Consider the following 22,022-nt stretch of genomic DNA (forward strand, 5'->3'; position numbering starts at 1 on the left):
CAGTGCTTATCGTAAGGTTGCTGGTTCAATCCCCTTGGCTGACAGTCCATGACTGCAGTGCCCTTGAGCAAGACACCCAACTCCAATTGCTCCCCAGGCGCCTTGGATAGGGCTGCCCACTGCTCCGAGCAAATGTGTTCACTGCCCCCTAGTGTGTGTGCTTCAATGCATGGATGGGTTAAATGGGGAGGTCTAATTCCACAGTTTGCAAACACAGTTGGGTGATGGTTCTGAATTCTAAAATACATGTGAGCATTGCAGAGCTTTGCTTACATTTTCTCTGATGATCATTTTAATTGTACAATATAAATACCAACTGGGCTAGCTTCCAATTTTACTTACTAATTTATTACGAGAACTGTATTCTGCATAGACACCATGTCACACATGAGCACTAACACACCCCCACACCATCAGAGATGCTGGCTTTTGAACTTTGTACTGATAACAATCCGGACAGTCCTTTTCCTCTTTGGTCCGGAGGACACGACGTCCATGATTTCCAAAAACAGTTTGAAATGTGGACTCATCACACCACAGGACACTTTTCCACTTTGCATCAGTCCATCTCAAAAAAGCCGGTGGCGTTTCTGGGTGTTGTTGATATGTGGCTTTTGCTTTTCATGGCAGAGTTTTAACTTGAACTGGCACTTGTAAATGGAGCAACAAACTGTGTTCACTGACGGTGGTTTTCTGAAGTGTTCCTGAGCCCATGTGGGCTCAGGATCATCATCCGTTACAGAATGATTTTTAATAATGAAGAATGTTTTTAATGCAGTGCCGCCTGAGGGATCGAAGGTCACGGGGATTCAATGTTGGTTTTCTGCCTTGCCGCTTACTTGCAGAGATTTCTCCAGATTCTCTGAATGTTTTGATGATTTTATGGACTGCAGATGATGAAATCCCTAAATTCCTTGCAGTTGCATGTTGAGTAACGTTGTTCTTAAACTGTTGGACTATTTGCTCATGCAGTTGTTCACAAAGTGGTGAACCTCGCCCCGTCCTTGCTTGTGAATGACTGAGCCTTTCAGGGATGCTCCCTTTATACCCAATCAGGACACTAAATTTTAGTTAGTTTCCAATTAATCTGTTCACCTGTGGAATGTTCCAAACATTTGAGCATTCCTCAACTTTCCCAAGTATCCTTTTGTTGCCCCATCCCAACTTCTTTGGAACGCGTTGCAGGCATCAAATTCAAAATGAGTGAATATTTGCAAAAAACAATAAAGTTTATCCGTTTGAACATTAAATATCTTGTCTTTGTAGTGTATTCAAGTGAATATAGTTTGAAAAGGATTTGCAAATCATTATATTCTGTTTTTATTTATGTTTTACACAGTCCCAACTTCTTTGGAATTGGGGTAGTACTAAATTGCTCCAAAATCGAATAGCACTTAAACATCCAGTGATTCTCTGCACGCTTGCTTGGTTGGAAACCAAAATGCTGTGTTGGTATCTTTCTACTGAAAAACGTCTTATGTATTTTTTGCATATTTTCCAGTGTTCCCTGTGTGTCACTGAGTAAACACAACATGCAGCGCATTCTCCATCCATTTGAAAAACCGTCTCACCATGCAGAGCAGAGGATCATTCAAGCTTGCAAATGGTTCCCTGAGTGTTCCTGGTTCTATATATATATAACCATTATCTTTATTAAAGAATCCATAGCCTCTTAAGCTCCTTGAGACCTCCGGGGTTCCGAAACGTACTTCATCATATTCTTCATAACTTTCATATTTCATAAGCTACATTCAGAAGGTGGATGTTGTTTGAGGCTGTGATTCTTCTGTCCAGTCCAATAGTTGGTGATGTCATTTTAAAGTCTTATAATAAAAGAAGCTGAACTCAGTGTTTTTTTTTCTACTGAAAGTCGACCCATTTTTCCCCAAATCTGGGCTATAAACAGACGGCGTCTCTTCAGTGATCTGCCTTGTAAAAGTGATTTTTCTAAAATAACACAAAGAGCGTCTGAGATTTTTGGCTTCAGCAGTAAATCAGAAGCGAATAATGATATGTGTAGATCATAAAACACACGTTCTGCTCATTTGAGGGGAGCTTTTACAAATAAATAAATAAAATAAAAATGTACATTTATTTCATGGAGTTACCAAATAATTTGTCTTAAGATTTGGGCACATAAATTCAGATGGACAAACCAAAATATACCCTGGAGAATAAGAGGTTAAAGAACCATCTTTTCCAACAGTGAGTCTAAAACTGGATCACCTCCCCAGACTACAGGAAATTGTATAATATAAGCCTCACTTACAAAAATCAAACACGGCTCAAAATCTAACAGGATTTCACATAAATCTGTGTTTATCTGCCGTTTATTAAAATGATAATTTAGTCAGTTTTAACTAATTAATTAAATGTGATTCTGCATGAGCAACAGGACGAGGCTTTTATTTTGAAAGCCGTTGTAACGGGCGTTAGCATCACTCGGCTAGCTACAGACAGGGCAGGTATGTTTTTCTAGTTGCTGTAGTTTAATTTCAGTTCTTTTTCCATTTTTCTTTGTCAGTTGAAAACGATTCCGCTTCCTTTAAGCTGCCCAAGCTTTCTGTGTATTTGTGTGGCGCTGCTGAAGGTGAGAAAACAGTTGTTTGTGCCAGTAAGGCGGTAATATAGGAGAGTTAAGTTAGCCTCGTCGCTAACGTTAGCCAGCCAAGTTACTGGGCGACCAGAATGTAATGTGAGCTTAAACGAGCAGCGTTTGTCCAATAAAAGCAGGTTTTTGCCACTAAAAAGGAGCAATTATTATAGAAAAGAGCCACGTTTACATATTTAGGTCTGTGTTACATCGAGGGTGGGTTCTACCAAAAAACTTGAATTAAATAAAGGTTTATCAGGTTTTTGCAGCTGTTTTACCTGATTTATTTTACCTTTAGTGTCTTATTTTCCTCTTTTTCATATTTATTTGTTATTTATTTTTCTTATTCTTATTTTAATTATGATTTTATTATTATCTTAGCCCTTTTTATCATTTTGTTTTACTTCTTTTGATATTATTTAGTTTTGATCTGATTTTGTTAACCTTTTAGCTGTTTTAGTTCTTTTTAAAAAAAAAAATTACGTATTTTTATGTATTTTTATTATCAATGTTTCACTTTTTTATGCTTGCCTGATTTGAGTCTTTTAAAACGTATTTATTAAATATACTTTTATTATGTGATGTTTTTACTCATCAGTCTTTTGCTCTGTATGGACTCGGCAACACTGTAAATGAGGGTCCCTCAGTGTTCTTTGAGATTAAATAAAGGTTGATTGATTGATTGATTGATTGAATGGATCAAACTTTAAACCTAGTTTTTTAAAAAATAAAAGGATTACATTTTAACCATCATATTAACCCTGGATTACTTTTACTGTAAATCTAGATGAAATTTAATCCTGTGGCATCATTAATTTAAACTAAATTCAAGGAGTAAATCGAAGGTTCCAGTTATAGTGGGTTAAATGAGTGATTTGCATATCGAGGGTGGGCTACACCAACAAGGGTTAAGCTTGAACTTAAATGAAGCTATATCCATTAATCATGTTGCACCAAACTTTAAAACTATTTTTAAAATTAATTAGGGGTACTTTTAAACCATCATTTTCTTCCTGGATTACTTTTACAGTAAGAACGTTGACTTTGTGGATTATTTTCATTGGGTGTGGGAAATATGACAATATTTTATCATCATTGTGATAAATTATGTCACTCTTTTGAGCACACCGTGCATATTACCTGTACTATATGCTCTATTTTGAATGCTCCAATATAATACCATGATGTATATTGTGTATCGTAAATTTAAAAAGTTGTTTTTGCCACACTTAGTCTTTATTTATTTTCCATGTTTCCTATTCACTGCTGAAGTTTGCTGCTTGAACTTTAGACTTATTCTTTGTTTAAAGGTCCGAGCCAGATTAACTTGCTAGCAATGTCTACGTCTGGAGACATCGAAGATGAGGAGGACGATGTTGAGTTTGTATCAGTAAGTAGAACCCAGAAAGGGGAATTCCACAGATTTTTCAAAATTTCTGCATAATTCAGTGGTTGAGCTGTAAACGGAATGATTCAGAGTGGTTTGTTGTGAAATGGTTCATTGTAGAGACTCAGATTCCTTTACAGTGGTGGTGATAGGAACCAGGGGTCACCATGACTACAACGCAAATATAGAGATTTTTATTTACCGTCCAAAACCACCCGTGAACCTAAACGTGTCTCATGTAATGTTAATAATGGTCAAATAGTGGCAAATCTGAAAATCGATTTTGTTCTGAGACTGTATTTCCTCACAATGGCCTCAGTCTCCATCCTGAGTGTATTATATGATTTAAGTGAGAACCTATTCTCAACATGATCATAAAACTGACTCAGATATCATGTGGTGTATAACAATTTCATGTAATGACTTTGTGATGGAGCTTTTAGATGCATTAGATTCAATAGATGTCTGGTTCCCGTCACCATCATTGTGAACAGTTCTGATTCAGAAAGCAGCATCAAACCACTCTGAATGACTTTCTATACATCTTAAACATTTAATCAGTAGTTTTTTGAAAAATCATTGTGGCGTCTTATTCTGTTGCAAACATTTTGAGTCAGATAAATATGCTGGTCTTGGGAACTGTGCGGCTGAGACGCGCCCATAAAAGTGTTCCATGCATTTCAGGAAGGTCCCCTCCGACCAGTCCTGGAGTGCATAGACCTCCTGAGTGATGGAGAAGACGATGCAGGTGTTTGTACGGTGAGGATTCTGATTGTGACTGACCAAAGATGACATTGCTGATACAAGTAGTCTGTTCAGCAGTAGCCATGTTTACATGCAACCTAATAATCTGTTAATAATCTGACTAATAGCTCAATCGGAATAGAGTACGTCCATGTAAACACCTTAATCGGAATAGACCAGTCCAATTGAAGCCTGTTGGAATACAGTTTCTATCCGATTGGACGTGGTGGGTAATCCTGTAAATAATGAGTTAAATAGAAGAATAAAAACTGTGTAAACGCCTGAATCTGATTAAGTCCCTTCTGCATGTGCGTCGCGTCATAGAGAAAGTTGATACTGTTCAACGTGGCGGAGCAGAAGAAGTTTATACTCTGATCTTTAAAAGGCTGCGGTGGGATGGACATCCAGCTTATGTGTCTTAGAACACTACGTATTCCTCTCTGCCTTCTTTAATAAGTACATGTGAAGGACGTTTTCCTGAGTCTGACATCATTTTAAAGCAGTTATAAACACAAGCACTGCTCACTGCTGCTCATCTCACTCTGACTGGACTCAGTGATCCTCATTGTCATGGTAATGTCTACACTAAGTGGTGCTCTATCTCAATCTGAATCTATATTCGGAATGTATTTAATTGGATTGGCATGTATCATATTGGAATACCTGCACATGTGCTAATTATTGTTTTTATTTGCTTTTTACACATGAAATGGAAAATTTAGATTGAGGATCAGGTTGACAAACAGAAAGCCCATGCTGCATCCACCTTGGACAGACTGGCTCGTCAAGTTGCTGCAGAGAAACAGGAACGGGCAGAAAAGTGCAAAGCCTTTAAGGTTTGTTTTTTCCCCCTCACTGTCTCTAAGGAGGTTCTGCGCTTGGTTTGATGTGCGTGTGTTGAGCTTGTATTTGCTGTTTAGGAGAAGATGATTTCGCTGCAAGCTCACGGCCGTCAGGAGTTGGCAGTCAGCCACTGCAGCGGTGGGGAGAGTAATGATGCCAAACGCTGTGTGGACATCTGGCTGAAAATGCCAGGTTGATTTTACTTCACATAGCAAAAGTATACTGTGGAAAGTTTGTAGAGAATGTGTTGCTGTGTGAATAATAAGAGTTTTCCACAGTGCAGTACGGTTGCAGATCTGAATCAGAACTATCCTCTCTCTGTTCAAGTAGCTGTGTCTGAGTGCATGACAAAACCGTGAAAGCTTGTGTGCAGAAATCACTGTGACCTTGTTAAAAGGCAGATAAAGCTGTTTATATGCCATGTCAATACAATACTTTAAAACACTTTAATCAGTCAACCTTTATTTAACCTTGGAGAACATTAAGGGTGACCCTCATTTACAATGTTGCAGAGTTGTCGGATTGATCGTGTGTAAGAACATATGAAATAATAAAAGTTCGTTTAATAAAAAAAAAAGGTCCAAATACAGATAAGTATAAAAAAGGAGACATTAACAATAAAATTACATAAAAGTACAATAGAAAATATAAAACAATAATTGAAACGTAGCTAAAATGAAAAAGCTAATACAATCAAATCAAAAGGGGAATAAGATCAAAAAGTTAACTAAAAATGAATTAAAATGGCTAAAATAATAATCATAATTAAAATAAGTGAGTAATAAATCAACAAAAATAAAAGTACAATAGAAAATATAACAATAATTGAAACATAGCTAAAATGAAAAAGCTTAAGTCACCCTTTTTAGTCCCACAATGGGGAAATTTCACCTCCGCATTTAACCCATCCGTGAAGTGAAACACATACACACTAGTGAGCACACACACACTAGGGGGCAGTGAGCACACTTGCCCGGAGCAGTGGGCAGCCCAATCCACAGCGCCCGGGGAGCAGTTGGGGGGTTAGGTGTCTTGCTCAAGGACACCTCAGTCATGTACTGTCGGCTCTGGGGATCGAACCGGCGACCTTCCGGTCACGAGGCTGGGTCCCTAACCTCCAGCCCATGACTGCCCCTAATACAATCAAATCAAAATAAAAGGGAAATAAGATCAAAAAGTAAACTAGAAAGTTATTAAAATGACTAAAATAATAAGTCATCTAAATTTAAAAATATGAACAACAATAATAAAAAACAAATATAATACAATAATGAAAATAAAACAATAATAGTGAAAATTAGGTAAAACGAGTGGAGGTGGTTAGAGAGTAACCCAGCTGTAACTAAAAGCAGATTTTCCCAGTTCAGTAAAAACCCTCGGTACCTGGCATGTGATCCAAGCACTCGAGCGAGTCTGATAATTACCATCGCTTACAGATATTGTTGAAGTCGTTTATTCTGGCATATGGCCTGAGAGAGTTTTATCTTCTTCTTCTTTCAGCTGCTCCTTTTAGGGGTCGCCACAGCGCATCATCTGCCTCCATCTTGCCCTATCCATTGCCTCCTCTACTTTCACACTAACCATCTCCATGTCCACCTTCACTACATCCATAAACCTTCTCTGAGGTCTACCTCTTCTCCTTCTACCCGGCAGCTCCATCTCCAACATTCTTTGCCCAATATATCCACTATTCCTCCTCAACACATGTCCAAACCATCTCAACCTGGCCTCTCTGGCTTTATCTCCAAACTGCTCCACCTTCACTGTCCCTCTGATCTGCTCATTTCTAATCTTGTCCATCCTTGTCACTCCCAACGAAAATCTCAGCATCTTCATCTCCGCCACCTCCAGCTCAGCCTCCTGTCTTTTAGACAGAGCCACAGTCTCCAAACCATACATCATAGCAGGACGCACTACTGTCTTGTAAACCTTCCCTTTCACTCTTGCTGCTATCCTTCTGTCGCCTGAGAGTGTTTTAAAAAAAAAAAAGTGATATTTCACATTGAGTCCATATTTCTCTTCGGACTGGGTTAAGGTAGCAGACTGCTCTGTGTGTTCCACGTGGTTGATGATACAACCTCATTACTGCTCTCTTGCTTTTTAAGATAAAGGCTTCACAGGTAACAGCAATACAAAAGAAATGCTAAACATGACACATGACTTCTCACAGGAATCCAGCATTAACAGTAAACACAAACAGCAGAAGCAACAGTAAAGGAGCTTCAAGTTCTGATTTATTTATATTTGGTGACCATCATCTGATTGGCCTAAGACGATGTCGGTGTTCTAAGTAGTCTGTTCAGCAGTAGCCACGTTTACATGCAGTCTGGTAATCTATTAATAATCCAATTTATAGCTCAGTCGCAATAGAACACGTCCGTGTATACACTTGAATCGGAATATACTAGTCCGATTCGGTATAGGCCATTCGGAATACAATTACCATCCAGTTGAACGAGTTGGGTAATCCTGTAAATAATGGATAGTGCCACTTATTTAAAAAAAAAAAAAAAAAAAAGCAAAGCACTCCAGGTGAAAACTCAGTGCAGCTCTTCTCACTCTGACTGGACTTACGTGATGTTCGCTAAGTGGTTATCTACACATATTTGCATATTTGTAATTTTGGATGATAGTTGTTGTGAGCATATAAACAGAGATTTTCAATCAGTTTATTGAGTAGAGTGAGAATAAACACCTCAGTCTGAATTTATAATCAGCATGTATTTAATTGGATTGGCAAAAATCTTTGCATGTAAACACAGACACTGTTGATCATGTACACTATTACTAGCTCTGCTTATACGTTCTGGTAGTTAAATTCACCATGGATGCTTTTTCATACTTGGCAGTCCCCCAAGAGCATCGCCAATGGTGTGACAGTGACAGGAAAACTCCCTAAGAGCAAGAGGAAGAAACCTTGAGAGAAACCAAGACTCAAAAGGGGAACCCATCCTCCGGAAAAGAGGAAAAGCAATGTTTATTATTAAATATATGCAGCAGCATCACTCATGACAACATTATGACACAGTGTATGATCTTAGATTTATCTCTGGACCGTACTGCACTGCCTGGTGGAAAAACCGTATAAGAGTACATGAAATAAGTTGTATTATCCTGGTAATTCTACTTTCTTCATGTCTGCTGTGGTCATGTAGATTAAAAGACTTCTAATGTTCCTCAGGATTAAAGCCTGGCGTCCTCCACACTGGCACAAGCTGGAGGCGCAGATCTGCTCTTGCTTCCTCGTTCAAGTCCTCCCCTCAAACCTGCCCTGTGGTTAACTGTGGCAGGGTTTATGACAATGTCCCTCTCCTCGAGGGCCACCTTAAAAGGTCAGTGTTTTGTCTGTGTCTGGGATTTATAATTGGATATACACTACTGAGCAGTGGTGCACTTACCTCCGAGTTGTTTGGGTTTGGAGTAATACGGCCAAAGAAAACCGAGTAGAATTTTTATATATTTGTATATATTTGTAAAGGTCTTTTTTGTGGTTTGGTAAGCGACACCATATGCTTCCCTGAATTCAGGAAGGCACATTAATAGGCCTGTGGCTGGTGACTGGTGAGAGTTACTGCAGTAACAGCCTCCGAGCAATGGTAAAAACTCTTTTACCTTGGTTTAAAATGTGTTTATTTCATGCAAACCACAGCAAGACTCTAGTGTTCCGACACACGATTATAACAGCATTAGAAACATGTTTTATCGTGTGGTTTCCTGCATTTATTGTATCTATAATAGATGAGATTTTTGTAGAAATGCAACTGAGCTGCGCTGGCTTAACACACTGCAGGTGGATACCAAGCCTACAAAACAGCTGCCCATGTTGCAGTGTACATTTTAGGACTTCTTCAGGCCAGTTTCAGATTTCAGATGTCAGACAACAGCTTCAGAACTAGATTAGAAAACAGTGTCATGTCTTCAGCTGTCGTTCAGTCAGACTGATCTTAGCGGCTACAGACGTGGACCATTCTTACTAGATTCAGAAGAGGTTTGTGGCCAAATTAAAGATGACGAATTGAATAGGAATTGAAGATTAAGTGTTAGAAACCATCATAAAATTACCAGGTAAGTAAGTAAGTTTGGTTTATATAGCACATTAAAAGCCGAAGTGCTTTACAGTAACACACAAAAAGGGATTTCCACTATACATTCACACAATAGTATACAATCCTCAGTCTCCAGTTCATTGGCTGCTGAATGCTAATTGATGATGTGTTTTAAGCTTGGTTGTAAAACCAGTCACAGGTGGAGCCTAATGTCACTTGGGAGACCATTCCAAAGTCTTGGTGTGGTGAAAGCAAAAGATCCCCTTTTTGTTTAAGACATGATCGTGGAACAGTTAAAAGTGATAGGGAAGCAGACCATAAAAGATCTTGTGGACATGCTTTATATGTATGCGCCCTCAACATATTGCTGAAAATCTTGTATCTCCAAAATGGTGACGTTACAGGAAAAGGAAAAGACCTACTTTACTTTTAATGTAAGTCAAGGGAACCAGACATTTTTCCATGTCATTTTGGGCTGTTTATTTTGGTTCATTCATCATGAAATTTACACACTATGTAAAGGACAAGAGCCGTTTTCAAATTATGTCAGAAACTGAGAAACGACAAAAATGGAAATACGAGGTTTTCCTTGCAGGTGCATGACCATTCAGGGCTTACTACACCATCAATGCCATTTTATATCAGTCAGTTAAAGGATGCTAAAACTGGAGTAGTGTGGTCTGTCAAAAAGGAACGAATGACTTTTTTTTCCAGATCTGAAGCATTAAGAAATTATTTTAACCCAGGGATTGTCCTAAACTGGAAGAAACTGGCCTGTTTATTACTTTTATTGTTAATGTTTGTTGTTGTTGCTGTTATCTTTATAAGTTAATCTGCTGGTGCTTTAGACACATTGTCAGTGATATTGGAAGTACCAGCAGATGTAGTGAGCTGAATATCAGCACAGTTTACTAAAAGTTGTGGTTATAGTTTACTGTCCTGCTTAATTTGGCAGTGAAACTGTAATTATTCTAGTAAGTAAGAAAGAACAGCACAATTACTAGTACAAAAATGTCAAATAGATGGCAAAGTGAAGGAAAATGAAAAAAACATTTTTTTTAATATATACTTTTAATCATTGTTTTTTGAGCATTCTCTTACCGGCCCAGGCCGACACACAATATTTTGTGCAGAGATCAAATGTCCACAAGCTCAGCTTTCCTGTTTGTGTTGAATGTACAGATTTGACCACTCTCCGTGTGACCCCACCATCATGCTGAAAGGCCACTCCACACCTGTCTATGCCTGTGTGGCCTGTGGTCAGCACTTTGACACCAAAGAGTCATGGAGGACACACATGGACTCAAAGGTTTCCATTTTTAAACTTTAAACTTTAGACTGTGTGCATAATGCATTTTTCACGTTAAAGATAAAGTTTTAACAGGGACAGGACCCAGACTGCGGTCAGGCTATTAAAAATCATTTATTTATTATCCGATTATTGATGACCTAGAATTTTTATTTTTTTTTAAAGGATGTCGTACATTGTTCGGATGAGAATGGCCGACTTTGTTTGGGCTCATCCTCTTCCTGTTTGCGTAGGTCTGGAGTGTGAAAAGCTGTATTGTGCATTTCTTCACAGGGTTGTATAGGACATCATGGCCTCTGACCTAAAGCTGTTGTGATTGTTTTTGCAGTTGTCCTCCTCAGATGCCAGGGGCCATGTCAGCTCTCAGACCTGCCAGCTGATTGTGTGCTTTGCTTGTCCTGCCTGCTACCTCCTCTTCAATATCAGAGACGAGTGTCTCCAGCATATGGCAGCCAGAAACCACTTCACTCAGTCCATCTCTCTAAGTGGTCAGTGATGATTCTGTACTCTGTAAAAGCTACTCAATACATGATGCTGTATAAATCCATTCTGCTGAACTGTATATTGAGAGTGAGGCTGAATGATTTGGGGAATGTCTAATTAAGGATTTTTTTTTAACCAAAATTGCATTAATCGCATTAATTTTCTTTACGTTACGCTCCGGGTCTGTATTGATGGTCTACATAGTATCAGACATTTATTAACCATAATTACAAACCAGATTTAAGATACAAGACGCAAGATTCTTTGTCATTGCATGGGGTACAACGAAATTGGGTAGCAATCCTAATGGTGCATAAACAAACAAACAAAAAAAAGATTCAACTAGGAATAAAGCAAAAATATATGCTATTGTAAAATATGAAATGCAAGATATTGAAAGAAAAGACTACATAATTTAAAGTTATTAAAAAGTTAAATGAAAGTTTAGCTATAAAACTATTTAAATTGCAATTATAAATAAGATAAAGTGTGGATATAAAAGAATGTAGCATCTATGGTATTGCAAATGAGGATATTGCACAGTAGTGTCTTGTTCCTACATGAAAAAATTCAAGTAAAATTACTTTTACAACCGAAACAGCTTAATCAACCATAAATAAAACTAGTTATGAGGAATCAATGAAAATGGAAAATGATATAATTACCTATTTGAAAATCTGAATGAAAGAAGCCTTAAACGATAGAGACTTCGAAGTGTTTATAACAGTTAATAAGCTGATCCTGTGGAAACAGTGGGACAGTGTACAAAACTGCACATAATGCAAAAGGAATGCCAGACTGTGACTATCAGTTGTGGCTCTGTTGCTGCCATGATATTAAGTTGCTTCTGATTGGTCAAACTTCTATACAGGCAGTTTATGCTTATATTTTAATGGGGTCTGTACTCTAAATAGTTTATAACACCACAATAATGATACATGGATAATGCTCATTCTGGGCCAAAGCCAATATCCAGTATTTTTCATATACACTTCATATACTGCTGATGCTGTTTCATCTCATGAATATTCCCCAGTGAAACAGGAAGTCATGGCTGACCATTTAAGCGTTTCTAATCGCTTGTGTGAACTTTAAAACATAAAATACGAATAGGAATATACTTCAGTTAGATTTCACTCTTGAGAATTTCTATGGGTGCCAACAATTTTGGCATATATCAATTTAAGATTTTTATTTCATGACAAGATGTAGTTTTTTTCCTTTATCATTACACCTTAAATAAAGGTTAAGGATAATCTAAAGGATAAGTAATAAATAAAGTTTGTTTGTTTATTTATTTATATAATGGTACATATCATGGAAAATCATATTTCCCAAATTTCCCTAATTGTTAAAGTTTCAAATTGTACCGTTCACTTCCCAGTCTGTGAAGTCCGTATATGGAAACTAAGCTGCAATAACAACCCTTGTGGAGTTCATTTTGAACTTATATTGATGTTCTACATAGCGTTTCAGCTCTCAGTGCTTTTGAATGAGGTCAAAATACTGTACAAGGCAGCCAACCAGAACAGAGCTTATTTACACAGAGTCTGTTTAATAAGGGATGAAGAGAGATTGAAAACTGGACAAGTGAAAATGAATTACAACTGTACATAAAAATATTTTGGTGCATAAAACTCTGTCCCTGCATTTTATTTTAGGGAAAAAAACAAAATACAGAAAAGGGCAAATAAAATTCTGATACTGTTACGGTTCCGACATCATTGTGCGTTGCTAGTTCTTATTATTAATAATGATCCTAAGAAAAACTTAAAATTGCATCTCTTGCGATTTAAAAAAAAAAAAAAAAAAAAAACCTCCTTTATTCAAATCGTGATTTTTAATATGTGTTAAATTGTTGAGCCCTAATAGAGAGAATAAATGAACATTTACAGTTTTCAGAGCCAACATGTGCCCTCATTTTCTAAATATTTTTGGCAGATGTGAAATCATCAGCAGTGCCGATTCCAGTTCCACGATATGTAAAGGCCCGGCTCATAGCTTTATGTAAGGATGTTGCCTTCAATGTCAAATGCACAGCTTGTTCAAAGGTGCTTACCTCGCACATGGAAGCCAAGGCACACTTTAAGCAAGTCATTTTTATTTTATTAATATTAATTTTAATATGTATATTCAGGTTTACATTTAATTCACAAACTAAATGTTTACTTTTTCTGCTCCCAGTGTGCACTGCAGACATGGCTGTGCTATTGCTGAAGCTGATCAAACTGTGACTCAGATCATGAAGCAAATGACAGTTTTGGGCCAGTGCTCCTCCTGCGCCAAAACCTTCCTCCGCCGGAGGCTGATAGAGGAGCATAGAGTGCAGACGCAGCACGAGGTGGAGATGATTGGCAGTATGGAGAAAGCGCTTTTGTGCTACAGCAACTACTGTGAAATCCGACACGGCGTCAAGGACGCCAGCAGTCACCTTTCTAAACGTGTTGGTGCAACCGAAGATTCATCACATCGAGATAGGAGAGGGAAAAACGAGTCTCCTGCCAAGCGTCAGAGGCTCTCTGGCTCAAGTTCTCAAGCGGACTGCGAGAGGACTTTAAACCTTGCCTGGTTCTGTGAGTGTGGCCTGCGGTTCCTGGAGGAGGATCAGACCAACAAGCATCTTCTAGCAGCCAATCAAATCTTCCACAAGTGTGCCGTCTGTGGCAAGCTGATGAGCGAGTCGTCCGTTGCTCGTTTGCACATGAGCAGATTTCACGGCGGCGCTCATCTGTCCAATTTCCTGTTCTTCTGCAGGCTGTGCAAAATAGAAATGCCGAGGATGGAAGATATCCTGTCTCACGTTGGGGTTGCCCACCAGGGTCATAGGTATTATGAAGAAAGAGAGGATGCAGTAGAAAAGATCTCAGCCGGTCCTTCCCCGAAACCATCCACTAGCGCTGCAGAGAGCAGGCCGATTGTTAATTCTCATGTTCGCCCTCGGAAACGTGAGGAACGGTGGCTGTGCCGAATGTGTGAGGACCTGTTTGACTCCGAAGCAGTGGTCCACAAGCACTGCAGTGATGTAAACAGCCACAGCTTCCAGCGGTTTGCTTGCGGCCACTGCCCCCAAAAGTTTTTCAAAGAGTCCACTCTCCGCCGGCACTGTGCCAACGAGCATGACGGCCAGCTGCTCCTTCGCTACTTTTGTGGACTCTGCGACAGCATGCTGTATGAGTCCGAGCAGGAGTTTCAGGAGCACTACGTTAGTCTGCACAGCAAGGATTACTACTGCTTGGACAAGATGGAGAATGGATCTGATCCGATCCCGGATAGCTCTGTGGAGATGCCAACGACAAGCAAAAGCGTTGCCCAGCTCTGTCCCTGCATGAGCTTCCAAAAAGGCAATGATGAGAAAAAGTCCACTTTCACAAGGTGCATGAAGCAGCTGGCCAGCGAAGACAAATGCATTTATGTCTGTCATCGATGCACGGTGAAGGTCTGTTCCTACGCTGAGATGAAAACACACATGTACTTGAAGCACAAGGCCCCGGGAAAGGACAAGAGCTTTGACGTTGTCTGCATGTCATGCTCCAAGAGCCACAGGGATGTTCCCAGTTTCCACTCGCACTACCATGAGCATCACTGCTTACTGGAGCCCTGTGTGTCCTCTAGAACCAATGGCACAGAGAAGGTGGTCACCCTGCCCAAGGTTATGAAGGCAGAGGAAATCTCTGACAGGAACGGTGAGTCTCGACAGTCTCTCGATTAAAGAGTTAAAGGCCGTTATGTTAGAGGAGTTTAAAATAGAATCATGGCCGTGTAAAAACATGACTTTACTTTTACATAGTGACATGCAGAATGAAAACAAAACCTCAATTACCTTTTCACATCACTTGACCTCTTCACTAAAAAACAATGCGTGAAGTTTTGCCTTAAAAAGAAATTCTGAATTGGTGTCAGAATTGAGTACAAGCCATCTTGAAATGTGATGAGTGAACAGGTTTTATGGTTTCCACTGTAGGGCTGAACAATTTGGGGAAATTATTTAATTATGATTTTTCAGACCAACATTGTGATGGTTATCTAATGAAGCAGTAAGCCACGAGAGGCCGTGCATTACTGCGATTTTATCACAGGGAGGGGTGTTCTTAGGCACGACGCGAAGCGTCTCAAGTGGCTTATTGCTTTTTTAAAAATGGGCCAACGTAACCTATGATAAAACACACACTTTTTCAGAAAATAATTTATTTTTAATAATAAAAAAAACAAAAAAAGTATTCTGCCAAGCACATGGTGTCGTTGCCGAGTAGTCGTGAGCCGCTGAATGAGGAGAACATTCGGTTACCCAAAGTGATTCTACATATATAGCACCAGAAAGTGTTCTACTATTGCAATGTTGCAAGAATCCTTTTCAAAAAGGTTCTATATAGCACCATCTACAGCACGTTTTTCATCAATCTGAAGAACCTTTTCACAATGCGAAGAAAACTTTAATTACACAAAGTGCTCTTTGAGTGTTCATGGTTCTATATAGAGCCATTGTCTTTACTAAAGAACCCTTGAAGAACCATAATTTTAAAGTGTGTGCTTTAATACCTCATTTATTGTACCAAACATATATTAGACAATTCTAGTAGCAGAGCTGGTTAAACAGCCTCTGTTGAGAGCAGATATCATGCCTACAAAATGCAACTTCTGTGGTGCAGCATGCATTTTAGGATCCTGACACCAGAGCGTCAGGCTTTAGAAATACAAACGGCTTTTGTCCTGGGAAAAAAACACGACTCTGCTCTCATTTATCAGGCGAAACGGGTTGTTTCAAATGGCTTCACGGAAGAAGGCAAAGGGCAAAGCTGAGCAGCCACAAGCTCAGAGTAAAGCTTGACAATCACTGGATGAAATGTTCCGGTTTAAGTGTGAAACAGGTTATTTTCCAAATTGTTACCTGAGTAAGAGGACCCTGAGGACATTCCTAGCTGGGGCACATCTAATCTGTCAACTGGGCAGTGCCAGAGAGTGCAGTTGATTGGTCAGGTTAGTTTATCTTGCCTGTGAAAGCTCACAAAAACCAAACAAAGAGTGAATAAAATATCGCATTCTGAAGAATTGCATTTGGTGTGCGATGTATCACTTGTACACGTTCACATGTAATTTATAGATGTCTAAACAAATTGCACAAATCACGCTTTGTGTAAACCTTTAGACTTTTTTCTACTGTTTATAAAACCAAGAACTTGCATTAGTTGTGCTGTAGCATCACAGAATTAAATGTCTTATGAGGTGACTGTTGACAACTTATTGATTATTCAGATTATTTTTCTTCTTATTCCAGCTGAGGAGTTTCAGGAGGTAAAGAGTGCCATTGCTTCAAGCATTGATGTTTCTAAAGAAGACCCTGAGGATTGCAAAGGTAACCATGGTAAATCTGACATGAGTTTACAAGATTTTTTTTTTCTTTCAATTTTCATAGATTTTTCAGAATTGAAAGATGTGAATAAAGTTATCCAGAGTGGTTTGATGTGAAATGTTTCACTGTGCAGAAACTAACCAACTCATGCGTGGTGTTGATTAACGGTGAAAGAGTAGTTTTCTTTGGGGACTGTTTTGCCTCTCAACATTCTCCATATACAGTGGGTTGCAAAAGTATTCAGCCCCCTTGAACTTTTCAACCTTTTGCCACATTTCAGGCTTCAAACATAAAGATATGAAATTGACATTTTTTGTGAAGAGTCAACAACAAGTGGGACACAATCGTGAAGTGGAACGAAATTTGTTGGATATTTTAAACTTTTTTTAGAAATAAAAAACTGAAAAGTGGGGCGTGCAAAAAGTGCAAAAAGTACTAAAAGATTAATTATGGCTCTGATGTCCTGTTATCATGTTTGTAACAAGACTCGCTTCATGAACTCATTTTAAGTGAAAATCCTCCAGCGTCTCTCTTGGTAAACCAGTCTTTTAATAGAAGGTCATTAATTAGTGACGCTGACGTCTATTAAAATGATCATAAGCACAAAACACTGAAGGTAAACAGTTTCCATCAGGGAGAACCGAGTGGCTCTGAAATCACTTTTTACAGACAAGCAAAGTTTCAGTTTAAGATTTATTTACAACTTAGTTCCAAGTTTAAGTTGGCTTTAAACTCAGGATCACAAATGAGCTCCTTTACTATGTTGATCTGTAGGTCTCTGTTCATAAACATAAACCAGCCCAAACTAATTTACTATAAAATGAAATGGTGTTTGTATAAATTCAGAAAAAAGCCGCGTCAGTCACGACTGCATATGTGGACATATTTCTATATTTTGGTCTATTTACACAAAGTTAGGTTAGTTCATCGTTTATGTTGAATAGACTCCCAAAACTTTACGCTGCTGCGCTGATGTTGAACCGTGTGCTGCACTGGGTCGGTATGACCAACAGGTCAAAACAAGCTCAAAACAAAGTGACCGCTGTGCCCTGATTGGTGTTCTTGCTTTGTGCTTCTTTCATTTTGACATGTTACGTTTTTATACACACAGAAACCAAAAGGAACAACAGATTTCACAAAATGTAGGAGGAAAAAGTCAGAGATTTGACTTTGAAATGTAGTGGAGTCGCCCAAAATGGAAAAACTTCAGTAAAGTAAAGATACAAGAAAAAAAACTAATTACATTTACTTAGTTACTAACCACCACTGGGAAATACAGGGTGAGACAAAAATCACAGGACACGATTTTATTTTATTTTATTTTTTTATTCTGTCACAAGCCTCCACGATGCGGTGCTGAAGGTGGTGTTTGTTGCAGATTTTCTCAGCATACACAACTTGTTTGAGATGACCCCAGAGATAAAAGTCGATAATAAAATATAAAATAAAATAAAACATGTCCTGTGTCTTTTGACTCACCCTGTACTTATAAAAGACTTTTATCTCCTGAAGATGACTTTGATGAGGAGGTGAAACTGGCCTTGGCTTTAAGTGCAGAGGAGGCGAAGAAGCCAACAGAATTTGATCGAGGTGAGTCAGACTGCCTACGTTCTTAATTGCCTAATCAGTCCTGAATGTTTATGGTGAGAATTTTCATTCATTAACTTTTTTGTTTTACTAGCTTTGCATGCATGAAAAGTGATACCAGTATAGGTATGTTGAATCAGCTTGTTAAACTCACGATGGGCTGTTGGGGGGATAAACAGCGGTTTGGGTGATGAACACTTTCAGGTAGTCTACATGGTTCAGTGTTGAAGTCTTTCTGTTTAACGGCACTGGTGTGACCACAGACGTAGCACACTGTAATGTTTTGTAGTGAAAGGCAGTGTTTAACCCCTTCACCAAAGAGCTTACAGTCATGTGCAGAAGTTTAAACCCTCTCAGCCAAATTTCGCATTATAGTTAATTTAAGTGAAAATATGGCTTTGTTCACACAGCAGGTAAAAGTGGCCCAAATCCGATCTTCTTCTTCATATGTGATACAGATGTGTGTTTGTGCGTCACTGTGAACGGATAAACACACTGAATCTGACATTTTCAATTCCGATTTGAGACCCTTTTATATGTGGTACTGAAATCCGATCCATATCCGATCTGTGGAAGTGCGACTGAGTCTGAACAGCCAGATCGGAATTCATGCGACTTTTACGTAAATCCAACTCGATGTTCATCATAATTTTGCGCTGCTGAGCCTCAGAAACGTTTAGGCTGATGTTTCTGTACCAAAAAAATGAAAATAGAAAAATAGAAGAGACTCGTTTTTGAAGAGATTTTGAAAGGAATGGCCCGAACGTCGCCATAGGAGAACAAGGCTGCTGCGTTAAATTGTTATAAGACTTCAAGCAAAGTTTAAAGAATCACAAACTAAAAAAGTGACCACGCCCTTTCACAGCAAGCTCGAACACATTCTGGGTGATGAGCCCAGCTGTCAGTCAGTGAAGCTGAATCCTCCGGGAGTGACTGGCGTTCGTTGGCAGTTGTGATTGTTTACCTCTGGACAAGCCACATGAAGCTCTGTTCTTTTGGTCATGTGGGTCAGTTTAGGAGCTGCTCTGTTCAGACTGAAGTCGCATACAGATCACATTTAAAACATAATGTGAACAGCCAAACAAAAAAAAATCAGATTTGGGCCATTTTTACCTGCTGTGTGAATGCAGCCTAAGTGAACACATCTTCTACAGAGAAGACACATCTGGACATTTTATTAATTGCTGTTATTTTGTAATTGTGCATTAAAATGTCCACACATGTTGGGGAAAAATAATAAAATATAAAATGTGTCACAACTAGCACGGTTTTATTATTACCCAATATGCTAAATTCAGCAGATTAAACAGTAACTGTGCATTAAAGTGTGCAGAAGTGTGTTCTCTGTGGAGGATGTGTTCACTTAGAAAATCAGCACAACATGATTTAACCAGGGAAGCCCAACTTTTATATAAGACTGTATATACTGTGACATTCAAAAGTTTGAAATCACTGTTGTCACACACACGCTCATATTTGAAACAAGGGGATTTAATCACAGGCAGGTAATTTATCAAAATATTACTATAAATAAATAGTCACAATATAAACATTAAGTAGCTTTGGTGTCCTTCAAAAAATTCTTTAAACAAAGCCCTCTTAAAACCCCTCTCAGTCTACGATGTATAAATTATTGTATTGAATAAAATAACAAAGCAATAATCAATATAAGTGATTCCAAACTTTCGAGCTCTAGTTTATGTGCACCGTGATGGTGAATGAGACACAAAGCATGATGATTCATCTTAAACTGGATTGAAACTGAAAGTACTTGCGGCTCTGGTGGTGTAAAGGTTGCAGTTTGGTTTAGACCAGTATTTCCTGACCTCAGTCCTGTTTGTTTCTGAACTGCACAGATTAGTTTCCTTCCAGCTCCCCTGATTGAACTCATCGGTTAATTACCAAGTCGGGCGTTTGAGTCGGGCGTTTGAGTCGGGCGTTTGAGTCGGGCGTTTGAGTCGGGCGTTTGAGTCGGGCGTTTGAGTCGGGCGTTTGAGTCGGGCGTTTGAGTCGGGCGTTTGAGTCGGGCGTTTGAGTCGGGCGTTTGAGTCGGGCGTTTGAGTCGGGCGTTCGAGTCGGGCGTTCGAGTCGGGCGTTCTGAGAAGTGTCAGGTGAAGCTGCAGAGCCGCAGTCTGGCACTCTCAGCTCCAGATATGATGTCAAGAGGCCATTTGTAACATGGAGGGTGTGGGAGGGACGCGTACAGATGCCTTTTACCAGAGAACCAGCTCTGCCATTACTGCATAATGTTTAACCCCTTTGTTGCCAAACGTAGGCTAAAGCAGGGAGCTAATGGCAGGTTTTACAGTGGTTATGGCTGTTTGGAGCTGTATTTCTGGGTTGTGTGAAGTTAGTTTCTCTCACTCTGGTTAGAGATGGCAGGTCCCTCTGAGTGTTCTAGTGTGTGAATCATGTCGCTATTTTTAACCCTTTGTTTATAATATAAAGGCTAAAAGATTTAATATAACAGTAGCCAGTGGGGTTTGGGTGATTTTGGAGCTGGATTGCTGGTTGATATACTATATTGCCAAAAGTATTCCATTCTTAATCCATAGGGTTTAATATGATGTCAGCCCACCTTTTGCAGCTATAACAGCTTCAACTCTTTTGGGAAGGCTTTCCACAAGGGTTAGGAGTGTGTTTATGGGAATTTTTGACCGTTATCCCAGAAGTGCATTTGTTAGGTGAGACACTGATGTTGGACGAGAAGGCCTGGCTCACAGACCTCCACTCTAAATCACCCCAAATGTGTTCTATCAGGTTGAGGTCAGGACTCTGTGCAGGCCAGTCAAGTTCTTCCACACCAAACTCGCTCATCCATGTCTTTATGGACCTTGCTTTGTGCACTGGTGCACAGTCATGTTGGAACAGGAAGGGGCCGTCCCCAAACTGTTCCCACAAAGTTGGGAGCATGACATTGCCCAAAATCTCTTGATGCTGAAGCATTGAGTTCCTTTCACTGGAACTAAGGGGCCGAGCCCAACTCCTGAAAGACAGAATATTCAGAGCCGAATTATTCACTGATGCTGATCCTTTACTGAAGAACCCCTGAAGACCTTTCATCCATCCTTTTTGTAAGTGTGTGTGTTTATATGTTCAAAACACCAGTAAACTGAAATGATTTATCTAAATCTCTTCATTTTTACAGACATGGAAGAAGCACTGAAAAGAAGCCTGCAGGACTTCTGACGAGCCTGACCTGATCGTTTCTTTTCATCTTCTATATGATTCTGTAAAAAGTCTTTGTGAATGTGTTATAAACTTTAAATAAAGAGAACCTAAGAGCTCTGGATGTTTATACCGTCTTTCTTTATAGTGTTTTCTCTCAAACGCAACAGGGTCGTTCCATGAAGAGGGAGTTTTGACTCCACAACTTTTTTGCCTTATTTAATTAGACAGACATCTGCTGATGTGTTTAAGCTTAAATTTACAGACTTATTATAGAACTATACATAGTGTGTGTGTGTGTGTGTGTTGCTGTTGTCGGAACAAAACCTCATCTCAAACATGTTAACTTTACAGGAGGAGAAAACATACTTTACTTTTAATGGAAGTCAATGGAACCATTTGTTTTTTCCCCAAGTAATTTTGGGCTGTTAATTTACACGCAATACAAAGGACAGAAGGTTTTTTCAAATTATGTCAAAAACTCAAAAATGATACAAGGTTTTGTTCCGACAGCA

At 39.1% G+C, this 22,022-nt stretch overlaps 1 protein-coding gene across 4 annotated transcripts; it reads left to right on the forward strand.

Moving 5' to 3' along the window:
* Positions 1–2,409: 2,409 nt before the first annotated feature.
* Positions 2,410–21,637, forward strand: znf451 (zinc finger protein 451). Of its 4 annotated transcripts, XM_017694126.1 has the most exons (14): positions 2,410–2,465; positions 3,904–3,983; positions 4,665–4,739; positions 5,447–5,560; positions 5,645–5,759; positions 8,749–8,899; positions 10,796–10,922; positions 11,251–11,410; positions 13,347–13,494; positions 13,590–15,088; positions 16,678–16,764; positions 18,265–18,342; positions 18,434–18,465; positions 21,488–21,637. In XM_017694126.1, exons 2-13 carry the CDS (start codon positions 3,930–3,932, stop codon positions 18,445–18,447), a joined length of 2,622 nt encoding a protein of 873 aa, XP_017549615.1. In that variant the 5' UTR covers positions 2,410–2,465; positions 3,904–3,929; the 3' UTR covers positions 18,448–18,465; positions 21,488–21,637. The 4 variants fall into 4 exon arrangements, with proteins under 4 accessions (XP_017549615.1, XP_017549611.1, XP_017549614.1 ...); XM_017694122.1 differs by lacking the exon at positions 18,434–18,465; XM_017694125.2 differs by lacking the exon at positions 18,434–18,465 and having other exon boundaries at positions 2,412–2,465; positions 16,678–16,755.
* Positions 21,638–22,022: the final 385 nt, after the last annotated feature.

Source organism: Pygocentrus nattereri, chromosome 5, assembly GCF_015220715.1.
Source record: "Pygocentrus nattereri isolate fPygNat1 chromosome 5, fPygNat1.pri, whole genome shotgun sequence".
Taxonomy (NCBI): Eukaryota; Metazoa; Chordata; class Actinopteri; order Characiformes; family Serrasalmidae; genus Pygocentrus; species Pygocentrus nattereri.

What these genes read in the sequence shown, in the direction of transcription:
- znf451 (XM_017694122.1), top strand. Translation starts at nt 3,930, where the DNA reads ATGTCTACGTCTGGAGACATCGAAGATGAGGAGGACGATGTTGAGTTT. An exon ending in CATCTGGCTGAAAATGCCAG is followed by an intron (nt 5,760 to 8,748) that starts GTTGATTTTACT and finishes AATGTTCCTCAG; the next exon opens with GATTAAAGCCTGGCGTCCTC. An exon ending in GAAGCCAAGGCACACTTTAA is followed by an intron (nt 13,495 to 13,589) that starts GCAAGTCATTTT and finishes TTCTGCTCCCAG; the next exon opens with TGTGCACTGCAGACATGGCT.